This window comes from Carassius carassius, chromosome 31 (assembly GCF_963082965.1).
Source record: "Carassius carassius chromosome 31, fCarCar2.1, whole genome shotgun sequence".
Taxonomy (NCBI): Eukaryota; Metazoa; Chordata; class Actinopteri; order Cypriniformes; family Cyprinidae; genus Carassius; species Carassius carassius.
Window position 1 is genome coordinate 23,953,692 of NC_081785.1, and position 27,901 is coordinate 23,981,592.

Consider the following 27,901-nt stretch of genomic DNA (forward strand, 5'->3'; position numbering starts at 1 on the left):
TCTCACATTTGTTCATTATCTATGATCTTTTAAAGGAGTGTTTAAAAATAAAGGTTAAGGTAACCATAAAATAAATCAATACATTTCTGTAAAAACAAATAAGATATGTGTTTACAGTAATACTGTTCTGGAGGGTGTAGACCAGAAATACAATGGTTTTTTTAAGCCATTTCTGATGCTTGTTCTGAACAAAATAAATAAATAAATACTATATGTACATATCCATCCATATATAGCCATCTTCAAGAACGGGCTAAAATCACATATTCCTTCTTTATTTGACCCTCTAACTCTTGCACTCTCTATTCTAATTCTATTTTTTTTTAAATCCCCCTTTTAGACTTGCACTCTATTCATTTACTAACTGCTCGCTTTCTTAAAAACTTCTCTAACCTTTTAATATTCTATTTATTTGTTTTCTTTTAATTATGATTCAATTAACAAAAGCAAAAAAAGGCCTCTAACACTAGCTTGCGCTATTCTTTTTATATTCTATTTTCTTTCTGTTTATTTTATAATAAAAAAAAAACCTTGCTAAACTAACTTAAGCTAACTGAGACTTGTTACTTGCATATTATTGCTCTCTTGTTGATTTTGATTGCTTCCATCATCCGTCACTTTGGATAAAAGCATCTGCTGAATGACTAAATGTATTTGTGTATACACACACACACACACACACACATATATGTTTGTCTGTGTGTGTGTAGGTATAGTACAGTTTTGTATAGTACTTTTTGTAATATACTATGGTAGTTGAAGGTTTAAACAAAATGCAATGTAATCAGTTCCCCTAAGCTGTGCTGTTTACAGCATATATTTATATATTGATATATAAGCATTTGTATCACACTATATTTCAGGATGTTTAAGGATGTCTTTTTAAGTTTATCCCTGTGCACTTCCTCACTCCATAAACCTTGAAGGCAAGGTAATATAATTTAACATAATTTTTTGACAGGAAGTTGTGAGAGACAGAGTTTCAGTGTGTTCAATCTATATAACATGCCCGTTGTTCAGCTGGCAAAATGTTTGTTTAAATGTAATGTTTAAAACTAAGAATTATTATACTGAATGAGGTTCACAAATGCTCTTTGCAATACAACTGCTTTAGATCACTTTAGATGGGTTTTTACAAATGTGCCATTTGCAATTAACTTTACCCATTGCACATTCTAAACGGAGTGTGTACACACTGCTTATCCTACAGGAAAGTGGATTTGAAAGGCATCTGATTTAACCATATTATTCTAGAGTATCGTCTAATCAGGCTGCACACACCCATCATGATGTTTTCATTCCTGGCTTACTTTCTTCGGCCCCTCATCATAGCTAGGCACTGACGTCACTCGTCGGTTCCCTGTACACAAATACACAGCTGATTGCTCTGTTTGGGATCTGGCTCAGATAGGCCTGTGGAATCAGCCCACGCTGGAATGAGAACGCTCCTTCAGGGTGGATATGAACCTGCAATGTTGGCAGACAAGCACATACACAGTAAAAAAAATAACAACCTTCACACAAACACTTTATTACATGTAGAAACAACTCTCATGAAAGTGGCTTTTGAGAGGCATGTTTATGTAATCGGTAAAATGAGACATGAACATTTAGATGCCACTTGCTTACGCAAGTATTATAACTTTAAAATAAACTATTATATTATTAGCAAATATTTTAATAGCACTTTTTGTAACAACAGTAATATATTGATATATAACAGTAACTCTTACTGTTATATATTAATATATTACTGTTTTTAATTACAAAATGTGCTATAAAAAATATATTTTCCTAAACTATTTTGTGAGCTAAACTATTTCCCAAAATATGTATTATTTATATAGCAATTTTGTTTGTCATTTTGGTCAGTCATTAAGCTCTTAATAATTAAAATGTAAAAATGAAAGGTAAATAATTTTAAAATACAAATATTTTGTTTACTTGCTAATCGTGTCCATTAACCAACATCAGAGAACTGTGATATAACAAAATTGCTATATAAATAGTAAATATTTTGGGAAATAGTTTAGCTCACAAAATAGTTTAGGAAATATTAGTAGTAAAGTATTTGAAGTGAAGTAACAAGACTCAAAACTGGGAAGAAACATTTATTCCCCTCATTTGAGGTATAGACAGAAAAGGACAAATATTCACATGTTGCAAGCATGTACTGTACTATATGCCCCTATAGCTATATTTCAAAAATACTGTATTTGTTTCACATAGATACATGTAACGCCTAGGTTAAACTTATGCAACAACTACAAGTAATTGTCCTTGTACTGTTCACCCTCTGGTTGGCCTAGCTTATTGACCCTTACATGGGTTACAACTGCAGTTTACATTCAGTAAAACATATTGAAGTATGCTGCTAAGTACATTACATCCACAATCAAATCCTCAGATGGATAGGTTCTGAAATATACTGCATGGATAGGATTCCTGCTGTCCCCAATTAAGATGCACATGCTGAGTCCTGTACTTAACTTTTACACATCATAAGGGTAACACACAGCTATGTTTGGAATAGTATAATAGCATACTCATCTTACTATTTTTGCAGTATGTTATGTGTGTAGCGTGAATAGTATGCACATTTTCTGGAGACCTTCTATTTCCAGTGTGATTAATAAACCATTATTATTACTATTTTTTTTTTTTTAAGAAATGAATCCATGCAAACTAACATTTTATATATACTGTATGTATATATATATATATATATATATATATATATATATATATATATAAACAGCATTTTTTTTCCGAACATTGTTGTAGTTATAATGTATCACATTATACTGTATTTTTTTTAAATAGTACACAGTATATAATGTGTATTTTGCAGGAATGATTGTATCCTTGGTGTGTTCAAACAGTGTCAAAACATTTAATAAACTAGATCTTGATGGTAAAAGTTATTATATTTATGTACACAGCACTGAGTATGCTACATAGTAAGGCGCAAGTTTAATACAGTATATGATGCTGAAAGATTCTAGTATTTCTAGTGTTTTTTTTTCCCTCGTTCTTCACTTAAGATTTAATTACTTTGGAATTCACATCAGATAATCAGCTCTGATAACTGATAGATTGTTATGGTCAGACTTACATAACATCTGAAGTTGAACAATGACTTGGACTATCTGGCCTGTGCTTTCCGGTTTACATTTTTTATAGATCGAAAAACTATTTTAGCAAAAATGAATCAAGGCCCATTCTGGCATTAAACTGATTGTCTCTCATCACATTTTGCGGTCTAAACCAAAAGCAATCTGAATGTGGTTTTACGTTATACTCTCAATCCGATGATCTCAACATAACCATGTGGACCAATCATGAGACGTTTTCAACGAACCACTAACTAATCTCTGCTCACTCCCGTTAAACACATCAGTGAGACCAAACCATTTAGTTGTTGTTTAAAAGATGGCGCAGTGGTCATGGCCTTTATAATAAGTTCTAAGTGGGTTTCCTGAGAGATAAAGAGGATGAGACGGTTAAAGGCAAAGTGTGGCCATCTCCTCATTCCTCTTCTACATTCTGGCCCTGATCACACTTCCTGTTTTGTCAACAGGCCTTATCACAGGGCCTTTGTTCACACTTATATCCTGCAAAATAAAAGGCAGTGCAAACAAACATTGTCTTTAATGTTGGGAATTTTTGGTCCACAAATTTGTGATGTTTTGTCTCTGCGAGTTTCCAGTCCTTTCCCTCAAGCACATGGAGGCTCCTCAGCAGGGAGCAGGGGGCTGCAGGGTGGAGCGCTGCTCAGAGGGCGGAAAGCGAAGATGGATGGATCGTAGGAATAGCGGGGTGTGTGACGGCCACCAGTCAGGTTCTGTGAGGGAACCACAAGCAACAAAAAAAGGCTATGAAGGCGACTGGAAGATGAAGTGGGAAGAAACTGGATTTGATTTATTAGTGAGTTTCCATTAAGTCTACAAGACTGTTCGGGGTGCCATTCGTCATTTTATGATTCAGAAAGGGCACTCTTGAGCACCCCTTTGTGATGGTCTGGGATGAGGGAGGCATTTGCAAGAAGAAGGCAATTTGAATCTCTCAACCCTTAAATGGCCACCACAACTTCCAGTGCAGTGCAGTATACTGAATTTGTGAGAATATTTAGCACAAAATTAAATATTGAGGATGTTACGCAACAATACAAAGCAATATCAATACAATGCACCTTAACACTTTATGACAGAAAGACTACTATCACAGTTTGCTATGGAAGAATACTATATCGGAGAGTTTTGTGGAACATAAGCAATCCATTCCAATCAATCTGTCTATTTGTCATCCCAACCATCGTCTCTTGGTCATCTACTTGGATTTACAGATCTTCGGTGGAATAATGTTGAATGAAAGTCAATTTATATGATTTATAAGACATCAGTGGCAAGGTGGGGGAGTAACCATTTCTGGCTAATTAATCAAAAAGCTGTAGATCCAAATCACACACATTTGTAAAGCGGTTACCGAATGTTTTTTTGAACTATGGTTTTGGAGAACAAAATTCTTCTAACTTTGTTAGTAACGATGGAACTTGAGACCATAGTTGTGAGGGGAAAAAAAATTAATAAAAAATTAAATCTGACTAATCAAAGAATGCATTACTATTAAGTCATTAAGTAACAAACTATTTTCTTGAAATCTTTGTATGGTAAACTCCATCCGACTTTAACTTGCATGTAGTCTATCATCACTGGCTTACATGACTGAAATTAACTTTAAAACAAAACCCGAGTAAAACCAAATGAGCAAAAACCTGAAAAACCCAGAGAAAGGAGGAGTTCCTGTCCTGGGCAATGAAAAAAAGTTGTTAATATGTTTCACATATGGCCAGCTAAATCTAGCCTGGCTTAAACTGCACAACTCACAAAGATATATAGGCATGTACCACAAGGTTAAGCTCTTTTCCTGTCAAATAGCCACTCTGTTTGAGGTTTTCAAATCCATCAAGGGGGGGAGATCAACACTTCATCAAAATAAAAAGAGGAGGCCTCAGGGTTTCATTGCAGTGCTACATAATTCCATTTACTTTCTACAAGCAGCTGTTTTCCATGAATCTCCCTTCACAAGCAACGTTTGGAGTTGAAACATGGTTTCATTCATGCATTCCTCACAGCAAATGCCAAACTATCAAATACTTTATTTTTATGTTTTAAATAGCTCCACGGGCCTTCATACTGACATAGGAACTTTAGGAAGACTAATAATAATAAATAGCTCAGGCATTTTGAAACCACATAATGCATTTAAAACACTACACGCTACACCACTCATACATGGGAAATATTTAACCCTTCAACCCCTAACATCGGTCTCGTCAACAAGTTTGGACCAAAACTCATCCAGGCAATGAGACTGGCTTCATCCTACATTGATTTTTTACCCCCCATTCTCTCTCTCTTTAGTTCACTGCTTTCTTGTTTCTGAGCCCTCATACTCTCTGGTCATGACCCAGACCTCTTTCCTCTCCCCTAACAGGTCCCCAGATAGCTGCTTCGCTCTTCATCTCTAGTGCTCACCTGGAGCGTGGCCAGCAGAGAGACAGGGGCTCTGAGATAAAACGAGGCAGTTGAGAACATGTGCAGTTGAGAAAGAATATAAAGGGGAGAGTGAGTGGGAGAGAAGTATTATTATAGGGTTATTTTTGTATATTAGAACAAAAAGACAAGCTACTGTTTCGAAAAACATTTTCACAAACTGAAATAAATGAGAAATTAAAATGAAACAAACAAAAAGGTATGAATTAGGGGCTTAGGGGTTAATAGACAATTAATGCTCAGTAATATTAATGTTTTAACCAAACTATCAGATGAGAATAGAGCTGGATAATGTCACTAACTTTGCAATGCAATGACGTTATTGCCTGCTGTAGAGCTGCTTATAGGCTGAAAAAAGAATGGTGTAAAAACAACATTTCACGATTATTTAATAAGAAATGGTAAGTAATATGACTGTGGCGTTGAAAGACTGAAATAGAATTTTCTTGTAAAACACTCCAATAATATTTTACTTACAACCAAAGTTTTACAATGCAGCTTAAACCAATTAAAAAATGTTGAATTAAAAGGCATAATGACACTTGTCTTCTGTAAAACTTGGTTACAGCTAAAATTGAACTTACTTCAATAACTGACACCTGGATAGTAAAATATGCATTGTAGTAAACCATCCAAGTATTTGACTGTTTCATGAAAACTAAGGACACAGACATACTTCTCCTGAATCCTTGGTTTTCATGAAACAGTCAAATACTTGGATGGTTTACTACAATATATATTTTGCCTGTCTCTGAGGTCTAAAGTGTGGTCTAATTTTAAAGCAGAAATACAGAACATAATTATCTAAGAAGAATCAATGTCTACTTGTCACTGTTTAGCTTAATACCTTGTGAAAGTGATATGGTTATAGTTTTCACTAGTCTGAAACTTTGAATAGATCGATGGATGCAGAAATTACAGGGTAAATAATAAAACCATTTCCAAAATGCATATTTAACAGTCTCTTCCAGTGTCATTTTAACTGAGCTGTGACCAACATTTTACATTTTTCAAAGATTTACTGACTAATAATGAGTTATTGTTTAAATTGTTATGTACAGATGTGACTGATAGGTAGTATCTATCTATTTTTTATACCCTTTAATCCTAGATAGCATCACAGGGAGTGCTGGAGCTTATCCCAGCATATCTTGGGGCAAAAGTGTGTTGATATAACCATAAAACTATATGGTGTTGATTGTTTGTTGATTGTTCCAAGCATGAGCTATGTCCCATGCTTTCCCATGTGTTTGAACTACATAAATTATGAGAAAGTGGACTTTGTCTCCTTATTTTAGCACAATGCACACCATTGGTGTAAAAGCATCCTTTTGTGGAATATATGGCAGATTGCAGTGCTGCATACAAATTGGAGAATTTAAATACTTTTAAGATTAAGTGACTTGAATAAAATCTGAAAATACTAAACAATAATAAGCTTGGTGCAAAAGTGGTGGAGAAGGAAAAGAAATAGAGAGCCTGAAAGGAACAGAAGATGTGGCCACCCATGGAGGATAATTTGAACATGTCTTATAAAACGGATATACATAATATGACAATATAGAGGCAAAGTGTAATAGAGTGCGAAAGCAAAGAGAGTGGGAAGAGTGAAAGAAAGTTGAAAACAACAACAAAGCAGAGGAGTGAAGCGATGAACATCTTTGCTCTCTATGGCTGTAGATCCTGCAACAGCCGGCACTCTATAAATGGAAAATGACTTCATCCTAACACGCGCACACTTCCTTCTCCCTCTCCCTTTTCATCCCTTGCTCATCTCCTCACCTCCAATCTCCTGCAGATGAAATGGAGGTTTCTGGATGTTCAGTAGAGTGACAGACAATTACATAATTATTTTGCAAACAGAACATTTTACAGGAGGTAAATCTGCATTTCAGGAAGCTAAAAAAATACGTTTTATTATTATTATTATTATTATTATTATAACATTTTAGTGCTGCAAAATTCTGTAAATATGAGAATATCGTGGTACTTAAATGTTACTAAAAGTTATTTCAAAGAATTCAATGCTATTAATATCTTTATTTTTTTTCCTTGCAAGGGGCCCCTAAGAGGTGACACAGATTGTGCTTCTATTTAATTTCTCTGACGCCTGGTCTGTAGCCAGGGTTGCCCAAGAGTGTTTCAGTTCCTGTGCCATGCATGGCGGGAGGAGGCAAGCAGGAGACTCTGTTCTGCAGACTAAAAGGTGCCGAGCTCATAATGACGTCACACACTGGCATCACTGAGTTCGGGCCTTCTGGACCAGTGTGATGAGGGCCAAAGAAACACTCGGGGTCCACGACCATGGCTATGAGGGTCAGCGGGTATGCTTTGGTGAGGCTCCAGCGCACTACCGAAACAAGGCCTGCTCACATGTTATGTTTTATAAAGCAATCTAACCACTCTCATTCAAAGAAATCATTTATTGTTTGATTAGATAAAACCTGATCCAAGACCAGAATTACAAAAACACTGCAGTTACAAAATGTTCAACACATTAATTATAAACATGCTTTATAAGATTTATTTATTTATTTTTTAATTTTGAATTGCATATATATATTTTGGTCAAATTGTATTTTTGAAAAGTGTGCTTGAGCGATCATTCTTGATAATAAATGACACTTTGTTTAATATTACATTTAATATTTTAACTATTGCAGTGACATTCATACGAACACTTTTTGGGGCCCAATGTATCAGAGACCATTTTTGATACACTCACCCGAATCTTGATTGTCCTTGTTTTCCCTCCACAGTTCTTTTTTAGAAGCATTTTCTGAAAAAAAAAAAAAGCAAAATTACAAAAAAAAGAAAGGAGAAATTGTGGTTAAAAGGAATTACATAAACCTTCCATAAGTCTATTCAAAGCCAAACTCTACACAACAGCACAATGAGGAACAAGTTTTTTTTTTTTTTTTTTTTTTGCCCTTGAGCTGTCCTGGAAGAGCCCTGGAAGTTCTGGGCTACTGTGGCTACCAAAACTAATGAGTCTTTTATGTAACTGAGCAAAACATCCTGTGGGCCACCCCCTCGGGACAACCATGGAAATCTGTTTGCTTTCCTTACCCAGAACTCTACTGTTAGTGCTAAACTGAGGCCTGGTGGCAAGTTAAGTCGGTTTCTTTACAGTTCATTTTAAAAGCAGTACACTTAGGGTTTAACAGTCTGTTGAGCGGTCACATTACAGTAAAAACAATCATTTATCCTCAAAGATTACAAAACTTTTATGATTAAAATAAAACCTGCAATGAATAAACATTTCTACATTCTACATTACATCTCATTTCAAACAAAAAGAGGATGTTTGGCAGAACGCTCAGGCTTCATCAAAGACCAGGGCCGTCAATGCACAAAAGGCAGTTTATAAAAGTAGTCTAAAAGTTTCAGGCATAATATACATTTTTATAAATATGAGGAACATTTTTAAGTCACTGATTATCTTGAACTTCAAATCTCATACACTCTTTATGCTTTTATTCTGTAGAAAAGAAAAAAAAAATCCACAAAAGAAAGATTGTCATACACAACAATGGCAACCCATCATTCATGATGATGGAATAACTCTCTGTTTCTTTAGAGATCATTTACAACCCGAATTCCGGAAAAGTTGGGACGTTTTTTAAATTTTAATAAAATGAAAACTAAAAGACTTTCAAATCACATGAGCCAATATTTTATTCACAATAGAACATAGATAACATAGCAAATGTTTAAACTGAAAAAGTTTACAATTTTATGCACAAAATGAGCTCATTTCAATTTTGATTTCTGCTACAGGTCTCAAAATAGTTGGGACGGGGCATGTTTACCATGGTGTAGCATCTCCTTTTCTTTTCAAAACAGTTTGAAGACGTCTGGGCATTGAGGCTATGAGTTGCTGGAGTTTTGCTGTTGGAATTTGGTCCCATTCTTGCCTTATATAGATTTCCAGCTGCTGAAGAGTTTGTGGTCGTCTTTGACATATTTTTCGTTTAATGATGCGCCAAATGTACTCTATAGGTGAAAGATCTGGACTGCAGGCAGGCCAGGTTAGCACCCGGACTCTTCTACGACGAAGCCATGCTGTTGTTATAGCTGCAGTATGTGGTTTTGCATTGTCCTGCTGAAATAAACAAGGCCTTCCCTGAAATAGACGTTGTTTGGAGGGAAGCATATGTTGCTCTAAAACCTTTATATACCTTTCAGCATTCACAGAGCCTTCCAAAACATGCAAGCTACCCATACCGTATGCACTTATGCACCCCCATACCATCAGAGATGCTGGCTTTTGAACTGAACGCTGATAACATGCTGGAAGGTCTCCCTCCTCTTTAGCCCGGAGGACACGGCGTCCGTGATTTCCAACAAGAATGTCAAATGTGGACTCGTCTGACCATAAAACACTATTCCACTTTGAAATAGTCCATTTTAAATTAGCCTAGGCCCACAGGACACGACGGCACTTCTGGACCATGTTCACATATGGCTTCCTTTTTGCATGATAGAGCTTTAGTTGGCATCTGCTGATGGCACGGCGGATTGTGTTTACTGACAGTGGTTTCTGAAAGTATTCCTGGGCCCATTTAGTAATGTCATTGACACAATCATGCCGATGAGTGATGCAGTGTCGTCTGAGAGCCCGAAGACCACGGGCATCCAATAAAGGTCTCCGGCCTTGTCCCTTATGCACAGAGATTTCTCCAGTTTCTCTGAATCTTTTGATGATGTTATGCACTGTAGATGATGAGATTTGCAAAGCCTTTGCAATTTGACGTTGAGGAACATTGTTTTTAAAGTTTTCCACAATTTTTTTACGCAGTCTTTCACAGATTGGAGAGCCTCTGCCCATCTTTACTTCTGAGAGACTCTGCTTCTCTAAGACAAAGCTTTTATAGCTAATCATGTTACAGACCTGATATCAATTAACTAGATGTTCTCCCAGCTGAATCTTTTCAAAACTGCTTGCTTTTTTAGCCATTTGTTGCCCCCGTGCCAAATTTTTTGAGACGTGTAGCAGGCATTAAATTTTAAATGAGCTAATTAAGTGGATAAAAGTGTAAAATTTCTCAGTTTAAACATTTGCTACGTTATTTATGTTCTATTGTGAATAAAATATTGGCTCATGTGATTTGAAATTCCTTTAGTTTTCATTTTATTAAAATTTAAAAAAACGTCCCAACTTTTCCGGAATTCGGGTTGTAAATGCATTATATTACAAACAGGGTTTTTCATTACCATAAAAACAACCAACATATTGTAGAGGTTGACTATAATAATAAATCTATGAGAACAACCTATAGGAAGATTAATCCACATTTCAAGCAGGGTCTTTGTTCTACAAGGGAAAAACCCAGGAATTGTCCAGATCTGCGTGACTGGAAGGCAGCCATGGTGAAAGCCCAAGTGGAGTCTGAAATGAGCTCGCCCTCATTTCAAAGTTCCCAAAAAGGAGATAATGTTTGTCAAGCTCATTCAACCATGGAGGGCAGCATTTAGACATCTGTCAGACAAACCATTCATTTCACACGAACAATAGCTGGACCCCTGCGTTTGAGATATGAGTAACTGCATACGTGCAGGAATGGATTAGCTGGCAAGGATTAATAATGAAAAACTAACACCGCTCTTGGCCAAATGTAGCGCAGGATATTACCATAACAGTTGTCGTATATAATTAAACATGCGATACGTAATAAGTTGAGGCTGGACACGTTTACAACTTCAATAATGATGACTTACCATTTTAGTTAAAAATGGATTTGGTTTTTAAACATTAAAGCTAAATGAGCATTTCGTAGTTTACTTGAATGGTTTCCCATATTGTTTTTCCATCAAAACCTCCCATTCCCATTCCACCAAGCACACACACACACACTACACTCTGAGAGTCATATGGTCCTCACAGCCATCTTCATTCAGCTCCACTCTCTGTTCTCACCTTTTTGTGATTTCTGTCTCCACATACCTTTTATTTTTCACCTGGCACAGCTTATTTGAACACCTGAAGACAAAACTACTAGGTTTACTTAGTTTACTCCTACTTTGCTGTTTCATTCACTCACATATTCACTCCATTGGGCTTTTGTTTAAAGTGAGAGAGGGGGGCTGACATCTGTCATCCTCTCTTTCTCTCTGGAGGTGGTGGGCACAAAGCCCTGGAGCACATGGAGTTGTCTGATTAAGTGTAGTTGTGTGCATTTGTCTTGCACTTTTTTCAAACTTAGCCATTGAGTTAACGAGGACTCTTGGTCTGAAACAATATTCCGAAGAGATTTTACACCAGAATGTAATATAAGATGGTCTTTGGAATTAAAGCATTTAAGTAGTATCTATTTTTTTAAAGGAAATGTCACAATGACTGGTCATAAGGTTTTATAAAGTTTTTGTTGATGGCTGTATGAAGTCACTTCCCCTCAAACTCATACAGGTGTCTATGCAGAGTGCCCACAGTTTCCCGTACGTCTGAAGAAAACAATAGTGTCCATAGAGTTTTATCTTAATAGAATAAAATCCATTAAAAATAAAATGGCACTTTATCTAATACTTTGTTTCTAATGCATTGATATTAAAACCTTTTTTAAGTGTGACTTAACTCTCTAAATACTTTTTGTAATTTTGGTGTGAGAAATATACTAATATTTTAATTTTTTTAAACTGTAAACTGTCGCTTCATTAGTATTTTTCTAAGATGCAGATATATTTCTTTATCAACTGTTTTTATCATTGATTTTCCAACTGGGGTCATATGGATAACCATTGCATTCATTTTGATGGTTTTTGAAGCATTAACTATGAGGGTTCCTTCCACTTGCATTATACACACTCAGAGATGGATTATTTTTCTAAACAATCTCAGTTGCAAAAGAAAGGCAAAAAGATTTTGGTGCAATATCTAACTGATCTGTGTAATTTGTTTACCCATTTGCTGTATGTGTCAAAGTTCACAATGTCTTTGTGTTCACTCTTCACAGTCACACTTTAGTCCCATGATTAATAAGGCAGAGTGCCCATATCTTTTTTTATATTTGTCCGCACCAAGTCATAGTTCATCCATTTGTACATTAACCATGTTCCTAGTTCTGTTGAGCGATCCCCCTTCACAGCTTTTCAGTTTTCCACATCCATTTCTTGAGCTTTTTTCAAAATGTATGAATGTCGAGAATGGCCAGAGCTGAAATATAGGGGTATCACATCCCTATCGGGAAAAATTAATTGGTGACTGATTTAGCTAATAATGTGTTCCTGGATGTATATCCTAGTTAGTCCTGGAAAATTAGTCCTATCAAGCAGTCAGATTTCAGGATTAGGGGTGTCTTCTACATTCTCATCAACATTTGTATTTTCCTCTGATTTATAGCAAGATTGAGCATAGGGTTAAGACTACAATTGTTTAAAGAATATGATGTTCAAGTACCAACAAACTATGCTGATGTCCTCCTACCTTGCAAAATCACACAAAGCCTCTTGCTGGCTAAGTAAGAACTTGGGGGGAAAATGAGTGTTTCTTACCTGCTGCATTTTCTCAAGGTCCAAGCTGGGGCGACCAGATTCTCCTGTGTAAGTGGGCCGGTGTCTCCAGTAAGGCATGGAAGGTTGTTCAAAGTGGCTGAGAATAATGGGCCGCACAGCAAGGCGGGCTGGGGTGTGAAAAGGCTTGAGGACTCGAGGAGGGGAGGAGCTGAAGAGAACGGGGCTGGGAGAGGTGGTGCTCAAGCGAGGTCCCGCCGATGATTCATTTGGCCCACACAGGTCCTTCACCTCCTCATCACTAGAGGCACTGCTCATGTCTCCATGTCTGTGCCACTTTCGGCCCCCTTCTGCCACCGTAGCTCCTGCGATGCGCTCAAGCTCCTCTTCGGAACTGTGATGGTCCAGGATTGGGTCCAGGAATAAACGGAGACGCCGTAAGTGGGCGGGAGAAAGAATGCCCTGGTTGTGCTGCTGGCTAATGGCTAGAGGGGTCAAGGCGCAGTTCCGCCGGCGCTCTGCAGGGGGTGTAATATAGCAGAGGGATGTCATTTAGCAAAATCTAAACTAAAAACACACTTAAAGGGGTCATATGATGCAGTTAAAATTTTTCCTTTCTCTTTGGGGTGTTACAAGCTCTTGGTGCATAAAGAAGATCTGTAAAGTTGCTTTATTCTAAGAGAAAAGAGTCAACTACACCTACATGGAACGACTCATTCTAACATGCCCCCACATGTCTACATCACAATGTGGGAAGATTTGCATAACGCCGCCCAAATGTACACGGAAAGAAAGGAGGAGTAACTTTTATTCTCGCTGTTGCCGCCATTGCTGTTAGTTTCATTGTTAAAAAGCTAAATTATTTTGTCTGGCCTTCCAAAAGAGGGCACAACTAGAAATCTGTGGTTAAGTTGTATTTACAACACTGTTACAGAACAGTTCAACCCAAATATTCAGATGTGTGCAGGGCATTTTACGGAGGACAAGGACTATTTCCTGGAAGAGTAGCCTACAATGCCCGTGTCTGTTTTTATAAAGTGGGGCAATTCCAACTTTGCAAAGACAGTCTGACGCTTCTGACTCACAGTCTGTAAGTATGTTTATGTATTTAAAGAATTTTCCACTGATAAAGCAAACGTGAGTTTTGAGAAGTGTAGAGTAATGCTTCTTGTTTGTCATTTCTCCGATCACAAATGCAGACATGTTTTTTTGTTTACGGAGTGCGATACGCAACGAAACGCATAAAAAGTCTTTATAATCTTTCTTTATAATAAAGAAATAAGTCATTATAATCAGTAATTATTTGGTCACTGGATGCTACAAATGCCTCTTTGTAATGGGTTTTATCTCGTGGCGCCAGGTACTCAGCATCATAGTATGTTAAGAGGCATAACAGTTCGGTCACACGCTTGAGGAATTTGGCCAATCACAACGCACTGGATAGCTGGCCAATCAGCGTATACCTCGCTTTTCAGAATGATGAGCATTGTAAAAGTCGACGCCTTTCAGAAAGGTGGGGCAATAAAGGAGAAACAATAATGTACATTATGTGGAAAATAAAATGATTATTTTTTTTATTAACCTTAAACCACATAATCACATTGCATTACACCAAATACAAAAAATAATGTTATTTTTAGCAACGTCACATGACCCCTTTAAAGGGGTCATAAACATGAATTTTTAAACAAGACAATATGATGCAGGCTTTTTTTAGAGAAACTGAAAGCAAAAAATGCCTAGTGCTTAGTCTAACCAATTTGGATCCAACACTAATATTGCACATACAGTACAGACCAAAAGTTTGGACACATCTTCTCATTCAAAGAGTTTTCTTTATTTTCATGACTATGAAAACTGTAGAGTCATACTGAAGGCATCAAGGGCTATTTGACCAAGAAGGAGAGTGATGGGGTGCTGCACCAGATGACCTCGCCTTCACAGTCACCGGATCTGAACCCAATCGAGATGGTTTAGGGGTGAGCTGGACTGCAGACAGAAGGCAAAAGGGCCAACAAGTGCTAAGCATCTCTCGGGGAACTCCTTCAAGACTGTTGGAAGACCATTTCAGGTGACTACCTCTTGAAGCTCATCAAGAGAATGCCAAGAGTGTGCAAAGCAGTAATCAAAGCAAAAGGTGGCTACTTTGAAGAACCTAGAATATGACATATTTTCAGTTGTTTCACACTTTTTTGTTATATATATAATTCCACATGTGTTAATTCATAGTTTTGATGCCTTCAGTGTGAATCTACAATTTTCGTAGTCATGAAAATAAAGAAAACTGTTTGAATAAGAAAGTGTGTCCAAACTTTTGGTCTGTACTGTACATGTGGCAAAACACACACACACCTCTGTCAATCTGTGCCAGCTCTTGGTTTTCACCTTCTGAGTCTTCGCTCTCCACTCCTTCCTCACTGCCATGGTAGGAAATCTGTTTCAAAGCAAAGCAAAGGTCAGACAAACCTGAATCCCCATGATACAAACAAGAATACTCATACTGTCACGTCCCACAGCTCACAAACTAATGGAAAGTGTTTTTCATGCATCTGTATTCCAGTCTAGTAGCATGAAAGTATTGCTTATAATTTGCTATCACAACAAGACCAATGACTAACACTTGGGCAACTTCTTAGGAAACGTTCTAATATTACAAAGGGTGAGACAAACATAAGCGGTAAGTGCTAAATCTTTCTTGCAAACAGTCTATATCCTAAACAAAGAGGTTATCTATTTACTCAAACTTATTGCCGTTTCTAAAGAAAATGTACGAAATGATTACCCATGCAAAAGTTGCCTTCAATATGCAAGGTTGATGTGTTTGTGTTTTTTGCATGTTATGCTTTGGTTGCATGTTCAGTGGCCCAAGACATAAAAGCCCACCCCCAAACCTTGATGAGAATATGTTCTATTGGATTTTTTTTTTTATATTTGGCCCATTTTGTAATCTGCCTGCAGAAAATCTGAAATTTCAGTTTTTAAGAAAGTAATAGAACACCTCAATAACCTACAGCAGAGATCCCCAACCATCGGGTCGAGACCCAGTACTGGGCAGTGGCTACGGGGGTCGCAAGTACATTCTGGGAAAAATGTGTATGACACTGTTATTTATTGTGTTTTAATGACTGTTCAAATTATTCCGTATTTTCACTTGTTGTGTGCCATTGTTATGAAGTAGCAATTTTACAATTTCATGTCAATTAAATGTTTTATTAGTAAATTTATTATTGTTAAGATTTGTCATATATTAGGGGTTAAACGGATCTCAGTTGATCCGTGATGTGCATGGACCAGGCACCACAGTTTGGCACGCATGTGATTTGCAGATTAATTTGCCAATTTACAAGTTCAACCGATTTTAAACCACAAAAAGAAGAAGCGAAAGGGAACTTAATTCGTTACTCACACGCAGTTTTTGGTTTGCACAACAGCCGCACACACCCAGTGTGCGCACAAGCACAGAGACATGTTTCAGACAGCGTGTGAATACGGAGTTGATTCCTCTTTCATGTCTCCTTGCATTTGATATACATTCACATAAAATAACCTTATTGAAAATCATCCGATCGTTGACTAAAAAAAAAAAACACAATATGATCCATTGAACCACTAAAATATATGTAAACCCCACCCCACTCCAGCTGGTGCACAAAAATACTTTCAAAATATAATAAGTCCATGGTGTAAAAGAGGTTAGAGACCCCTGATCTAAATGAATCATGCCACACTTAGGCTAGCACAAATTATGTGTAATACATCAAAGTTTAATACCCAGCATAAGCATTTTTTTATAGCAATGCCTGCCTTAGAAAACAGCACTGATGATTCACAGATCCACACCTAAAGTGAGATAAGATGAAGTGTGATTAGATTAGAATGTGAGCTCAAATGGAAAAGGTGCTCACTTGCCAAACGAAATGTATTTCAACTTAAACTTCAGTATGTGCATTTCATTTTTTGATTTGCCTTGTTTACATAAATACCCTGAAAGTGTGAAAAGAAGAAACAGGACATTAGGTTAAGAGAAGTAAAAACAAGAGGCACACCCAATACCACAACACCAATTGCTCTGAAAGCTTAGCTGAGTTCCAGTGTAAGTTCATTTAGACAAGATTATTTAAGAGCAAAACTGATTAAAAGTCTCTCAGCGAATGAGGGATTGGAACTGAGAGAAAACCCAACAGATTGCACCAGTAAAGAGTTAAGTAACACAGTGCACGGTAATTACCTTGTCCAAGCCCAGCTAACCAGCTGCCATCTGTTCTCAAGTACACACACATGCATACACACACACACACACACCACTTCTCTTCTCATCTCTTTCGCCTTTCACTAAGCAAACAGTGAGAGAAACTGAATGACTCAAATGTGTCACTCTTTCTCACATGCACTAGGATCTCATGGCAGATCAGGGCCCCCAGAAGAGCCATTTCCAATCACTGAAATCCAGTCTGTCTCAAATCTAAAAGTCATTACAAATTACCATTCCTCACCACCAATACCTCAAGTGTCTTCAAGAAGTGTCTCAAGAAGCTATACACTAGGTTTTCATTTAATATCACATACTTAGAAACTCCTGCCCATTACTGTATTTGAGAGTATACGTTTCAGAGGTGATAACCATACAAATAAATACAGAATGAATGCCCTTATTGTTCCATGTGTGTACTGAAAACACAAGTCAATCCCACTAGACAAGAAAACACACTGAGCCGGGAGAAGGTACAATATTCATCTGCAGTAGACAATGTATTTTCAAAATGTATTAGTTAGTGGGTTAGTTCAGGAGGAAACCCATATAACTAGGCTGATTTACTGCTTTAAAAAGTTTTTTGCTATATATGGTTACTAAGGTGTAGTCCTTTAATAAAGTAATTGGACAGATATTCAACAAATAAAAACGCTAAACAATTTATTGTCAGTTATTTTTTTTCTCAAGATACTGTGTCTAAAGGTAAGGTTCAGTATTGTACTCTCAATCTATATCGCTATTTTTGTAGGGAAAATGTAACTGACCACCATTGTCACAAAAAGTCTGTGAAAAGGTGAAATACAGGTTACTCAGTGTACACTGACTATTTCTATTCATTTACATTTAATGCATTTAGCAGATGCTTAACCAAAGCGAGTTACAGTGTATTTAGGATGTACAACTTTTTACCAGTCTTCCATGCTATGAAAAAAACGATGCGATTCCCTAAAGTATATATATATATATATATATATATATATATTTTTTTTTTTTTTTTTAAGCCAACACCAAGGTGCATACTTTCAAAACTAAAACTATTCTAATGGCTCTACGATAAAAGTAGAAGCCAAATGAAGAATAAGGAATTACTGGGTAAAAGATTGCAATATATCAGTTTTACACAAGTTTTGAATGACAATACATTTACAAAGCATAATATTATTGTATCGTGATACAAATATCAATATAACATCCCTAGGTCCATGCAGATTCCTCCTCCTACTGTAAGATTTAATGCCACAACAACAGAGCAATGACTGGAATAAAAATTATAATAATATTTATATATATATATATATATAAACGATAAGCTAATAAACGATATCAGAAAACCTGTTTCTGTATGTTATTATGGACAAATAGACTTATTTTAGGTATAAATGTACTGTCAGCCTGTCAATATTGAAAAATAAACCTTGACACTGTGATCTTGCATCACTCTCAAGGAGTTTACTTTGTGATAATGACCAAGTGTTTATTAATGGTTTGGTTATGTAAGCTGTTTTACCATGCCAATAAAGCAAATAGAACTTATTATAGCCTATATGTGTGCCTCTACTAAACAGACTGGTCTCCTTGTAGCTCTTTAAAGTAGGCAAAGGGTGACACAATATCAGAGCTACAAGATGCTGGCAAGTGACCTTGACTTGGTGATAGCCAATCAATAGATCCTGGGAGCGTTCTTATACATGCAGCCTAGTTTCAACCCATTTCAATGTCGAGAGAGAAAACATTACTGATACTAAGCCGACTTCTGATTCTTTGCCTGCACAGAGAAGCTCTGATAGGATCTCATGGGTGCAGACACAAAAAGCTGCTCAAAAGGGAAAAGCAGTTCCAGTAGCACACAACAAGAAAAACAGGCTTTGTGTATACTAAGTCTGAGGCGGATTCAATGCCAGAAGGTAATGTCTTAAGATAAATAATGATCCTACATTTTATTTTGGCTACACACAAACACACATGCATATACACACAGCTGAGTGACTGAGCTAAATACTGCAGCACTGCATGAGGCCTGTTTCCCAGGGAACGCCCCCAGATGGGATGACAACATCTTCACAAGGGATTATGGGATGCATGTGTTTAAGTGAAGATATGTTAACAGAGCTATTGTCAAAATCATCAGCATCAGGGTCAAATTACCCATCAAGCTGTTCACTATGATTTTGGATAGAAATAAAAGTACAGCCTGTTTTCCTCAAATAATTGTTTAGGCAGTATCTTCTCTTAGTTTAAAAAAAAAATAGTTCAAAGTTCAAATGAGGTCAGTGCTCACATACCACTGGCTTTGAAGAATGAAGATTGAAATACATGAGATAGATAGCATATCGCTTCATACTACCAAAGTATTCACAGTATGCTTTTGAATTTCAGTAGGTTTCAATGAATATCTCTCAGCCATAGCACTACTTTAATAAAGAAACTACCATTTAAAACAACTAAGCCATTGGTAATTCCATGGTACTGACATGGTTTTACATTGTAATAACGTGGTATATGGAACATTTAACATGGTAACAACATGTTAAATGTACCATCTGAAAATACATGGTACTCTGAGATACTCCTAAGAGTACCATGGTACAAACATATTGTTAATTTGTTTTTTACTATTCTAGAGGTGGTACCAGGTACAAAGGTAAGCAAGATGCACCAATAAACAAACAAGCAATTCTTCCACCAAGTTAGGATAAGAGTAGGATGTTTATGGTAGTCAAGAAATGTAAGTTAATAATAACATTATTATTAGAGACCAACTGATGTCATATATATTTACACATTTAAAAGAACTTATGAGTTATGTGAGTTACGAGTTTTATTAGCTGTAATAATTTTAATATCTACAATTTCAGAGCTGTACTATACTAATAGTATAACGTTAAATAGGAAAGACTATTCAGTTCTTCATTATGGTCATTAACTTTGCCTCGATGGCATAACTTAAAAATGCAACAGGTAGCACATTCATTCAGTGACTGGTTATTTATCTGAAAAACTGACAGACAAAGTTAGTAGGGCAGGTAAACAACACAGGTATATGGCTGCGCTTGAATAATTTTCCTAATAACTATATATGATACAAGGACCAATTTGCTGTGCCCTTTTTTTCAGGGGTGGGTGGCATGAGGTCAGTAAGCACCCATTAGTAGCAGTTTTTTTCTAATGTACATGTCGAGACTAAAGTATCATTTTAAATCAAACCGACAAAGACAGCACTGTTTATTAACATAAATGCATGTCATACTGCAGGGGACTGCAGCTGTAGTCATGTAGGTGTGAATCAGTTGGAGGTTTACAGCCCAGCCCATTCCCTCTGCATTTGCATATGTATTTGCATTTGCAGTGGACCAGAACTGATTTGCTTACACGTGGATTATGCCTTTCCTTCATCTATGGCAATACATAATTTTCATCAATACGAAGTACAATTCGAGAAAAAAAAGTGCATAATTATAGTTCAAATCATCATCTAAAAAGTATTAGAGTGCCATGGTGATACATCTTTGTATCAGATGGTCCTGAATAATTACCACATTAAATGTACATTACCATAGAGTGTTTTTAAATAGCTATTCACTTTTTGTATCGTGGTTCCAAAAGAAGTACGTTTCAATTAATGTGTATCATTCATTAAAATGCTTTAATAAAATAAGATGTATGGTTTAATGGGTTAAAGAGTTATGGTTTCAAATGGTATCAGATGATCATACTGAATTCATGATTACAAAATTCATGTAGATTCATGGAATTTACATGACACTAAGAAATACTTTAAAGAATAGAATGGCATTATCATGGTACCATGTCTAAAATGGCATTATCATGGTACATTTGTTAGTTATAATCAACTCTATTCTAATAATAAACATAAAAAAGATGCTTCAAAGAAACATTTACATCATTCATTGTAATGAATTTAGGATGGAAATTTCCTTTGAGGAAAGTTTTTCTTAGATTTGAATTTGATAACCCCTTGTTGTAAAGTTATGATTTAAAGCTGCATGATTAAATATAAAAAGTGTTTTTTGGTATCCCTGACAGGCGGGATATCTTGTTTAAAATCGATCCCATGATATTTTCTACAGCAGTAGCTAGCACAACCCTTTTGCATCAACACATGCAACAAAACAGCATTTGCATGAGGCTTTGATGCAGACCACAATGCACCTCTTGCAGGCAGAGCTGTTTGCATAGTTTATGGTTTACTCTATATCCTCTGGCACTGTTTGAGCTCATAATTTGTAGGGTGGTCTGTGTGTTTGTATATGTAACATAATCAGTTGCCCCGTAGCCTCAGGGTCTACAGTACCATCCCGCAAAGCAGTCTGGGAATGAGAGAGGCAGGGAGGTGCCACTCCTGTCATGGCTTTATGGATTAGCATTGGCTATTCTCATTTGAATGTGTGGGGTAGATTAGGGTCAGTGAGGATGGTCATGGATTACAAGCTTTGGAGAGGGTGTGTGTGAATATTATATCAGCTCAGAAAGCTGCTGGCACACAAATGATTTGTTAGTGTGATAATGCTCAAAGGTCAATCACCTGATAGTCTAAATTAACGTCATTATGAGAAACCTAGGCATCCTAAAACAGACGAAATCACATACATACCAGCGAAATAATGGTACATTGCTCTAAATTCTATGCATCATGCCAATAGGTCCTGATTTTGCAGTGGCCCATAATGAGAGAGTGATCTGATTGGTTACTGTTGACCTTTATTACAGTTGCTAAAGGTGAGATGTATAATTTATAATACTTTCCCTCACCACATCTTAAAATGCACTACACAAATGCAATACACAACTACAAGTAAACCATATGTAGACCAGTACCCTAAAAAATTTGTGGTAGTGTGACTCTATCAAAAACTGACCAGCTAACACAATCTAATGGCAGTTTTTATTTTACAATTTGGCTAATCCTTATGAATTTGTACAATCTAGGTGTGTTTTTTTTCTTTTTCTTTTTTTTCTTCTTTTTTTAATGATCTGCATAAGGTCACAGTTATGTTTAGGGTTGGACCTTAATTCTTTTTCATTTTATATATATATATATATATTTCACATACAAATTTACATGAAATGGCTACCTGTTAAAATAGTTATATTTAACCATGAGATTGGGTTGGACAAGCCCAACACCGCAAAATTGGCTCAAGCAATGGAGTGAATTTGGGGTGGGACTATTCATTTGTTCACTAATGGCAGGAAAGGGGAGTGTTTTACTGTTCACTGATATCCTGCCAAGGGCGCGAGGAACTGATGTACCAAAACTATTAATGCATAACTAGCAATTGCTCCAAAGTCAACTAAATAAACTTTAGCTCAACTGTCTCAACCAAAGAATTAATCAGTGTCAACAAAAATGTAAGCTTCACATTTTTCTTATTATAAATCCCCCATGTATTTGCCTGCTTGCCTTGTAATTTTTATTTATTTACAAGGTATTTTCTATGGTAATCAGCAGCAGATCTGAGATGTCTCAGAGTTTAAATTATATTTCACCCAGAACATGTAAATGTTACATTGAATGACATAAGTAGTGTAGTAAGTAGGTTCCACAACCCATGGAGACCAGTCCTAAATTGCCCATGCAATCTACACTGTTGGGTTGTAGTCCAGTCTGCAACAGTGCATGTGTAAGAAAAGAATGCAGTGCAGCATAAAAGATGGTGCTTCTGATCACTCTTCTGAATAATCAAATGGCTAATAAAACACCTTATGTCCTCTTGGGCTTCACAAGGTTATATCAAGTGTGCCATTTGGAACAGTGCCCCAATTCTCTCACAATGCACCAAAAAAAAAAAAAAAACTCCTAATGTTGATGGCTAAATTAATGGAATTAAAAAAGTCTTGGCCCGTTTTCCTCAACATTCCTCAGACAGAGTCCCCTAAGAGTTTTAATGGTGTTTGTGATGTCAAAGCAGTATGCTGTGTAGTGGGCGGTAGGTGAGAGCTTCATACTGGGCGTCAACACGCATGTTCTAGCTATGCCATCTGCTTAACAGTTTAGGATGGTGATTGGTTCTGTAATCACAGTCTGTGTGTTTGTGTGCAATTCTGCATGTGTAGATCATGAGTGTTCAACAGACAGAAAAAGTAACCACTGTAACACACCACTCTGCTTCTTCCATACTTTTTAAAATGAAATACTTACGCATGCATACATTCCAGAATCTTATATTGCAACACAGAATCAGATTCATATCATTGCATTACATCGACGCAACTTCATGATATTTTTTCTTTAAACGTTAAACTCTCACAAACTTTTCTTTAATTGTATAAGGGGTTATGGGCAATATACATTTAAAAAACACATGCACCTCTGACATATTTTCAGTGAGTTATGCTAATGTCTATTTTTGAGATAACTTAGTTTAGAACAGAAAATGCCTCTTTAGAGCTCAATGCAGGCCTTTCTTTAGTTGTCATATGAAACATGTCTGCTTGTCCTCAGTTGATTGACAAGTAACTGTTGGAAACATAACTTTTCATTAAATCAGCCAAACCTAAAGGATTTGTTGAACCAACATTTTAAAATAAGCATTTACCCACCTTTATGTTGTTCCAAAGCTGAACTTTCGTTCTCATGTGGAAATATTTTGAAGAATGCTGGCAACCAAACAATACTGGAGCCCACTGATTTCAATGTACGGATAAACCGCATTAAGACATTTCTCAATATATTTTCTATGTTCCACAGAAGAAGGAAAGCCATAAACTTTATTTTTTGGCTTTTGAATGAAACGAGGGCGAGTATATGACGAAATTTTCATTTTTGGGTAACCACTTTAACAGATCTTTGTTGTTTAATTTTAATGTTCAATTTTCAACCACAACCTTAAAAACACGTATCGTGCTTTCTGCAACAACACTGAGGGTTTCACAATTCTCAAAATTCGCTGATAATACTTGTGACCAACCACAGCTGTGTTCCGATCGACTTGCTAACAATGTCCAGCAGAAAGTGCCTAATCACTACCAGCCGCTACCCTGCGTGTTTCACATTACCACCCACAGCAATAGCAGAACTATCAATGTTGAAATAAGTTTTGCTGCAATTAGAAAACCAACAGCAGGAATTAATAGTGAGGCAATAATACAATTGCATGAAATAAAATATCTGATTATGTGTTTTTGTTTTTTGTTTTATTACGATGACATGCATGCTTAAATACAGACATAAGCTGCCAATTATGCCAAAGGCCTATAAAATCTACTGCAGCCCGAGTACATTCGCATTTCTCCCTTTGGCTAACCATACTACACAATGAGTATGTGGAAATTACTCAAGTAGGAAGCTAAAAATGCTATTACAGCATCATTGTGTTACAAATCCATAACGTCACATTTACTTGTTAGCATTATGAATTACTTGGTTTTTCCTCTCATGCTGATTAAAACCATTACACGTATCCAACTTTCTTTAGCCTGGCTGCTAGATTAACATTTAAATGACATTGGACAAGAGTTTCCAGTCTTCATTCTTTTGGCTTATAGAAACGCAAACATTTGGCAAACTGTTTGAGGTTTGGCAGTAGGATTAAGGCGAGCGTGTGAATCCAGCCAACTGTCCTTACATATATTGCATGACATCTTACATTAAGCCTGCACAACTGACATAAAGTCAATGACCTTTTTGGCTTGTGTGTAAACATAAAACAAAGTCTATGTAGGTCGGCAATCTAATGCTTCGTAGATTGCAAACGAATGACTAAATTAATCTGATAAAGTGCTGCACTTTACAAGAGTCTTGCACGACTTGCAAAGGCACTTTTGTAAGATGAAGCAGTCTGCTAACCATGGGAGTGTTTAGGCCAAGTCCTCTGTGGTCAATTTAAGATCACACAAAGAAAGAAAGAAAAAAAAAACAGAAACATTTTTACACAAAAACATTTTTACACAAGTGGACAAGAACAAACCAATCAAAAGGGGATCAAGTGAAAGGCTATGATACAGGACACACTCAAACACAGGAAGACACACAATAAACAGGGCCATGACTGCAGCTCTGTGTGTTGCGTCTGTTTACGCATGAAGGAAACTTCTGGGCGACTCTAGCTTCTGGGTTAGTATATAGATCAGTTTATGTTCTTCTTGTACAGTGTTGGTTCACTGGTAATGTGTCCTAACTTATATTTGAATTCTACTTCTGTATTTTTCATTTAATAAGGCCCTTCCAAATGACTTGTGACAAGATTCCCCAATGTGAGAATCATGCTAAAGCATTACAGCTGACAGAGATTTGTATGCAGGTCAAAAGTTCCAACATTATGCTCAAAGTTAAATTACTTAAAGCATAAAGTAACATTCAGAGGATAAATCTTATAAAAAGGCCTTTACTTATGGTTTGATCTTCTGGCTTGTATCTGTAGTGAAGATCCTTAAATTTCCTCCAAAGCTTCTCAGTGGTCTACTAGATCTACTCAAACATGACAGATACAGACACTTACACAAACACAGCCTCCATCAGCAACCCAGCAGTGCTAAAGACGTTACTGACAGAAGGCCACAGTCCAACCACCATAATTTTATTTCTTAGTGTGAGCCACAGGGTCAAGCTGAGATCAGAAATGTGTCCATTGGTACAGGAATTACAGCCTTTGGCACTGAGTAGTCAAAACGTCTGCTCAGAACATCTTTCCATCTTCATTTAACACGTTGAGACGATGAAAAAAGTTTTAGTTTTGTTTCAAATGGCGCTAAAGCTTGAGAATCAGCCAGGTTTTACAAATTTTGATCTCAACGTTGATCATAGAGTGGTGCAGCAAACAAAGCTTTGCCATTCATACAGTCTTTCAGCTCTTTCAGTCTTTAGATAACTATGGTTACATGAGCAATGTAAATAGAAAGCTTCTGTATTCCACTGTGGCACAATACAGCAGTCATAAGACAAAGTGCTTCTTGATAGCATGTCACATTATACTGTAAAATACCGTATGTTACTATAAATTATTACCAACGTAAGAACGTGTGATTACAATCGGTTCATTATTTCATTAGTACCGTATTCAGTACTTATTTATGCAACATTAACATTGCTTCATAAAGTATGGGATTTTTTGGTTTTGATTTATTTAAATCAACCTATTTAAACATGCATAGTTCTGCATACTTAATTCATCTTGGCCTACAAGGTTATTTAGCATTATTGTTAGTACAGTCAAGTTATTTTTTTTTTTATTAATTTAATACATACATATTTTTTGTAATACAGTTACTGTCTTACCTTTACTTGAAAAGGGTGGATCTCATTCAGAGAGTGCCTTCTGAGTTTTTTAGTAAGGGTCTTCAGCATTCTGTCTGTTTCTTCTTCTGATTGTTCTCAGCTTTGTTTAAGATCACTTCTTCAAATTACAGATTCATATTTAATACATAAGGTATGGAATGATCACCTCTTTCTAAGAAAAGTCAATGAGTCTATTCAGAGATGTTAAGCTCCATGCAAACAAATTCATGCTGAAACACAAACAAACAACGATCATGAGTTCCCAAAGCCAAAACAACAGCAGCTCTCCGTGCAGAAGGGAACAGATATGTTTAAAGTTAACTTACCAAACTCTCATAGCTTGGTCTAAACATCCATTACTCTGATGAATGTAATTTAATTAAATATAACTATTTAATTCCTGTACTGTGAAGAAATGGTCAGCGACATTGCCATTCTTCCTCAAAAACGTTTTTTTAAAATCCAGATGGGTAAAATCAATGTTAATCTTACTCCAAACCCCAGATGGACGATGAGGCTGAAGTGTGTATAATTAAAAAAAAAAAAAAAATATATATATATATATATATATATATATATATATATATATATATATATATATATATATATATATATAAAAGTCTATAGAATCTCACCCATACACGCACACACTCACACATACACATACACACATCCGTATGCGCTTTACACATACTACTCTCTCTAGCTCATGCTCGTCGTGGTTTCCCATTGGTTGCTTAAACCGATGATGCCATTGCGTTCTAACAGGAGGCGGGACAGTAACATCTTAAAGGGGTATGAAGAATTTTTGCAGAGTCTGGCAAGTATAGGTCTCTGCACGAAAGTAATGGGAGTTACCAGATCAGGGTGTTTTACACCATGATACCTGGTTGGCTGACGTCATAGTGACGTTAGGTTTAGGGGTGGGGTTGGGTAAGGGGGATCATTTTGATTGCATGATTCAGAAACACCCAGCAATTTGAAAACACCCACAAGGTGATAAACGCCCACTTTTGCTCTGCAGAGAGTGTGACATGTTTCTTAGGCGCAGGTAGAGCCCTCCTAATCTATAGGCTCATTTTAAATATTTTGTGGATATTTTATTTTAAGTGATATTTTATATTATTTTTTCTATATTCTTATACAATTATATATTCTATAATTGTGCATTGTACTGTACAAAATTTGTAAGAATAATTTTCTTGATATGAAGCGATTCTAATGTGTTGTTAGAAGCCAAATTATTTCTAACGTTAAAACAGATTTAGTGTAATTTAAATAGACAAAAAAAGAAAGAAAATCGTATGTCATAACTAGTAGGGCGTATTATTATAGTTTGTGTGTGTGTGTGTGTGTGTGTGTGTGTGTGTGTGTGTGTGTGTGTGTGTGTGTGTGTGTGTGTGCGCGTGC

The 27,901-nt window shown here is 36.4% G+C and overlaps 1 protein-coding gene across 1 annotated transcript; it reads right to left on the bottom strand.

Annotated features, from left to right (window-relative positions):
- Nucleotides 1-2,440: 2,440 nt before the first annotated feature.
- LOC132111799 (uncharacterized) lies at nucleotides 2,441-27,061 on the bottom strand. Its single transcript, XM_059519399.1, has 6 exons — nucleotides 26,818-27,061; nucleotides 26,492-26,721; nucleotides 15,357-15,438; nucleotides 13,047-13,522; nucleotides 8,281-8,334; nucleotides 2,441-3,844 (listed from the first exon to the last, which is right to left on the bottom strand). The coding sequence occupies exons 2-6, from the start codon at nucleotides 26,558-26,560 to the stop codon at nucleotides 3,719-3,721; spliced, it is 807 nt and encodes a 268-aa protein (XP_059375382.1). The 5' UTR covers nucleotides 26,561-26,721; nucleotides 26,818-27,061; the 3' UTR covers nucleotides 2,441-3,718.
- Between the last annotated feature and the right edge of the window lie 840 nt (nucleotides 27,062-27,901).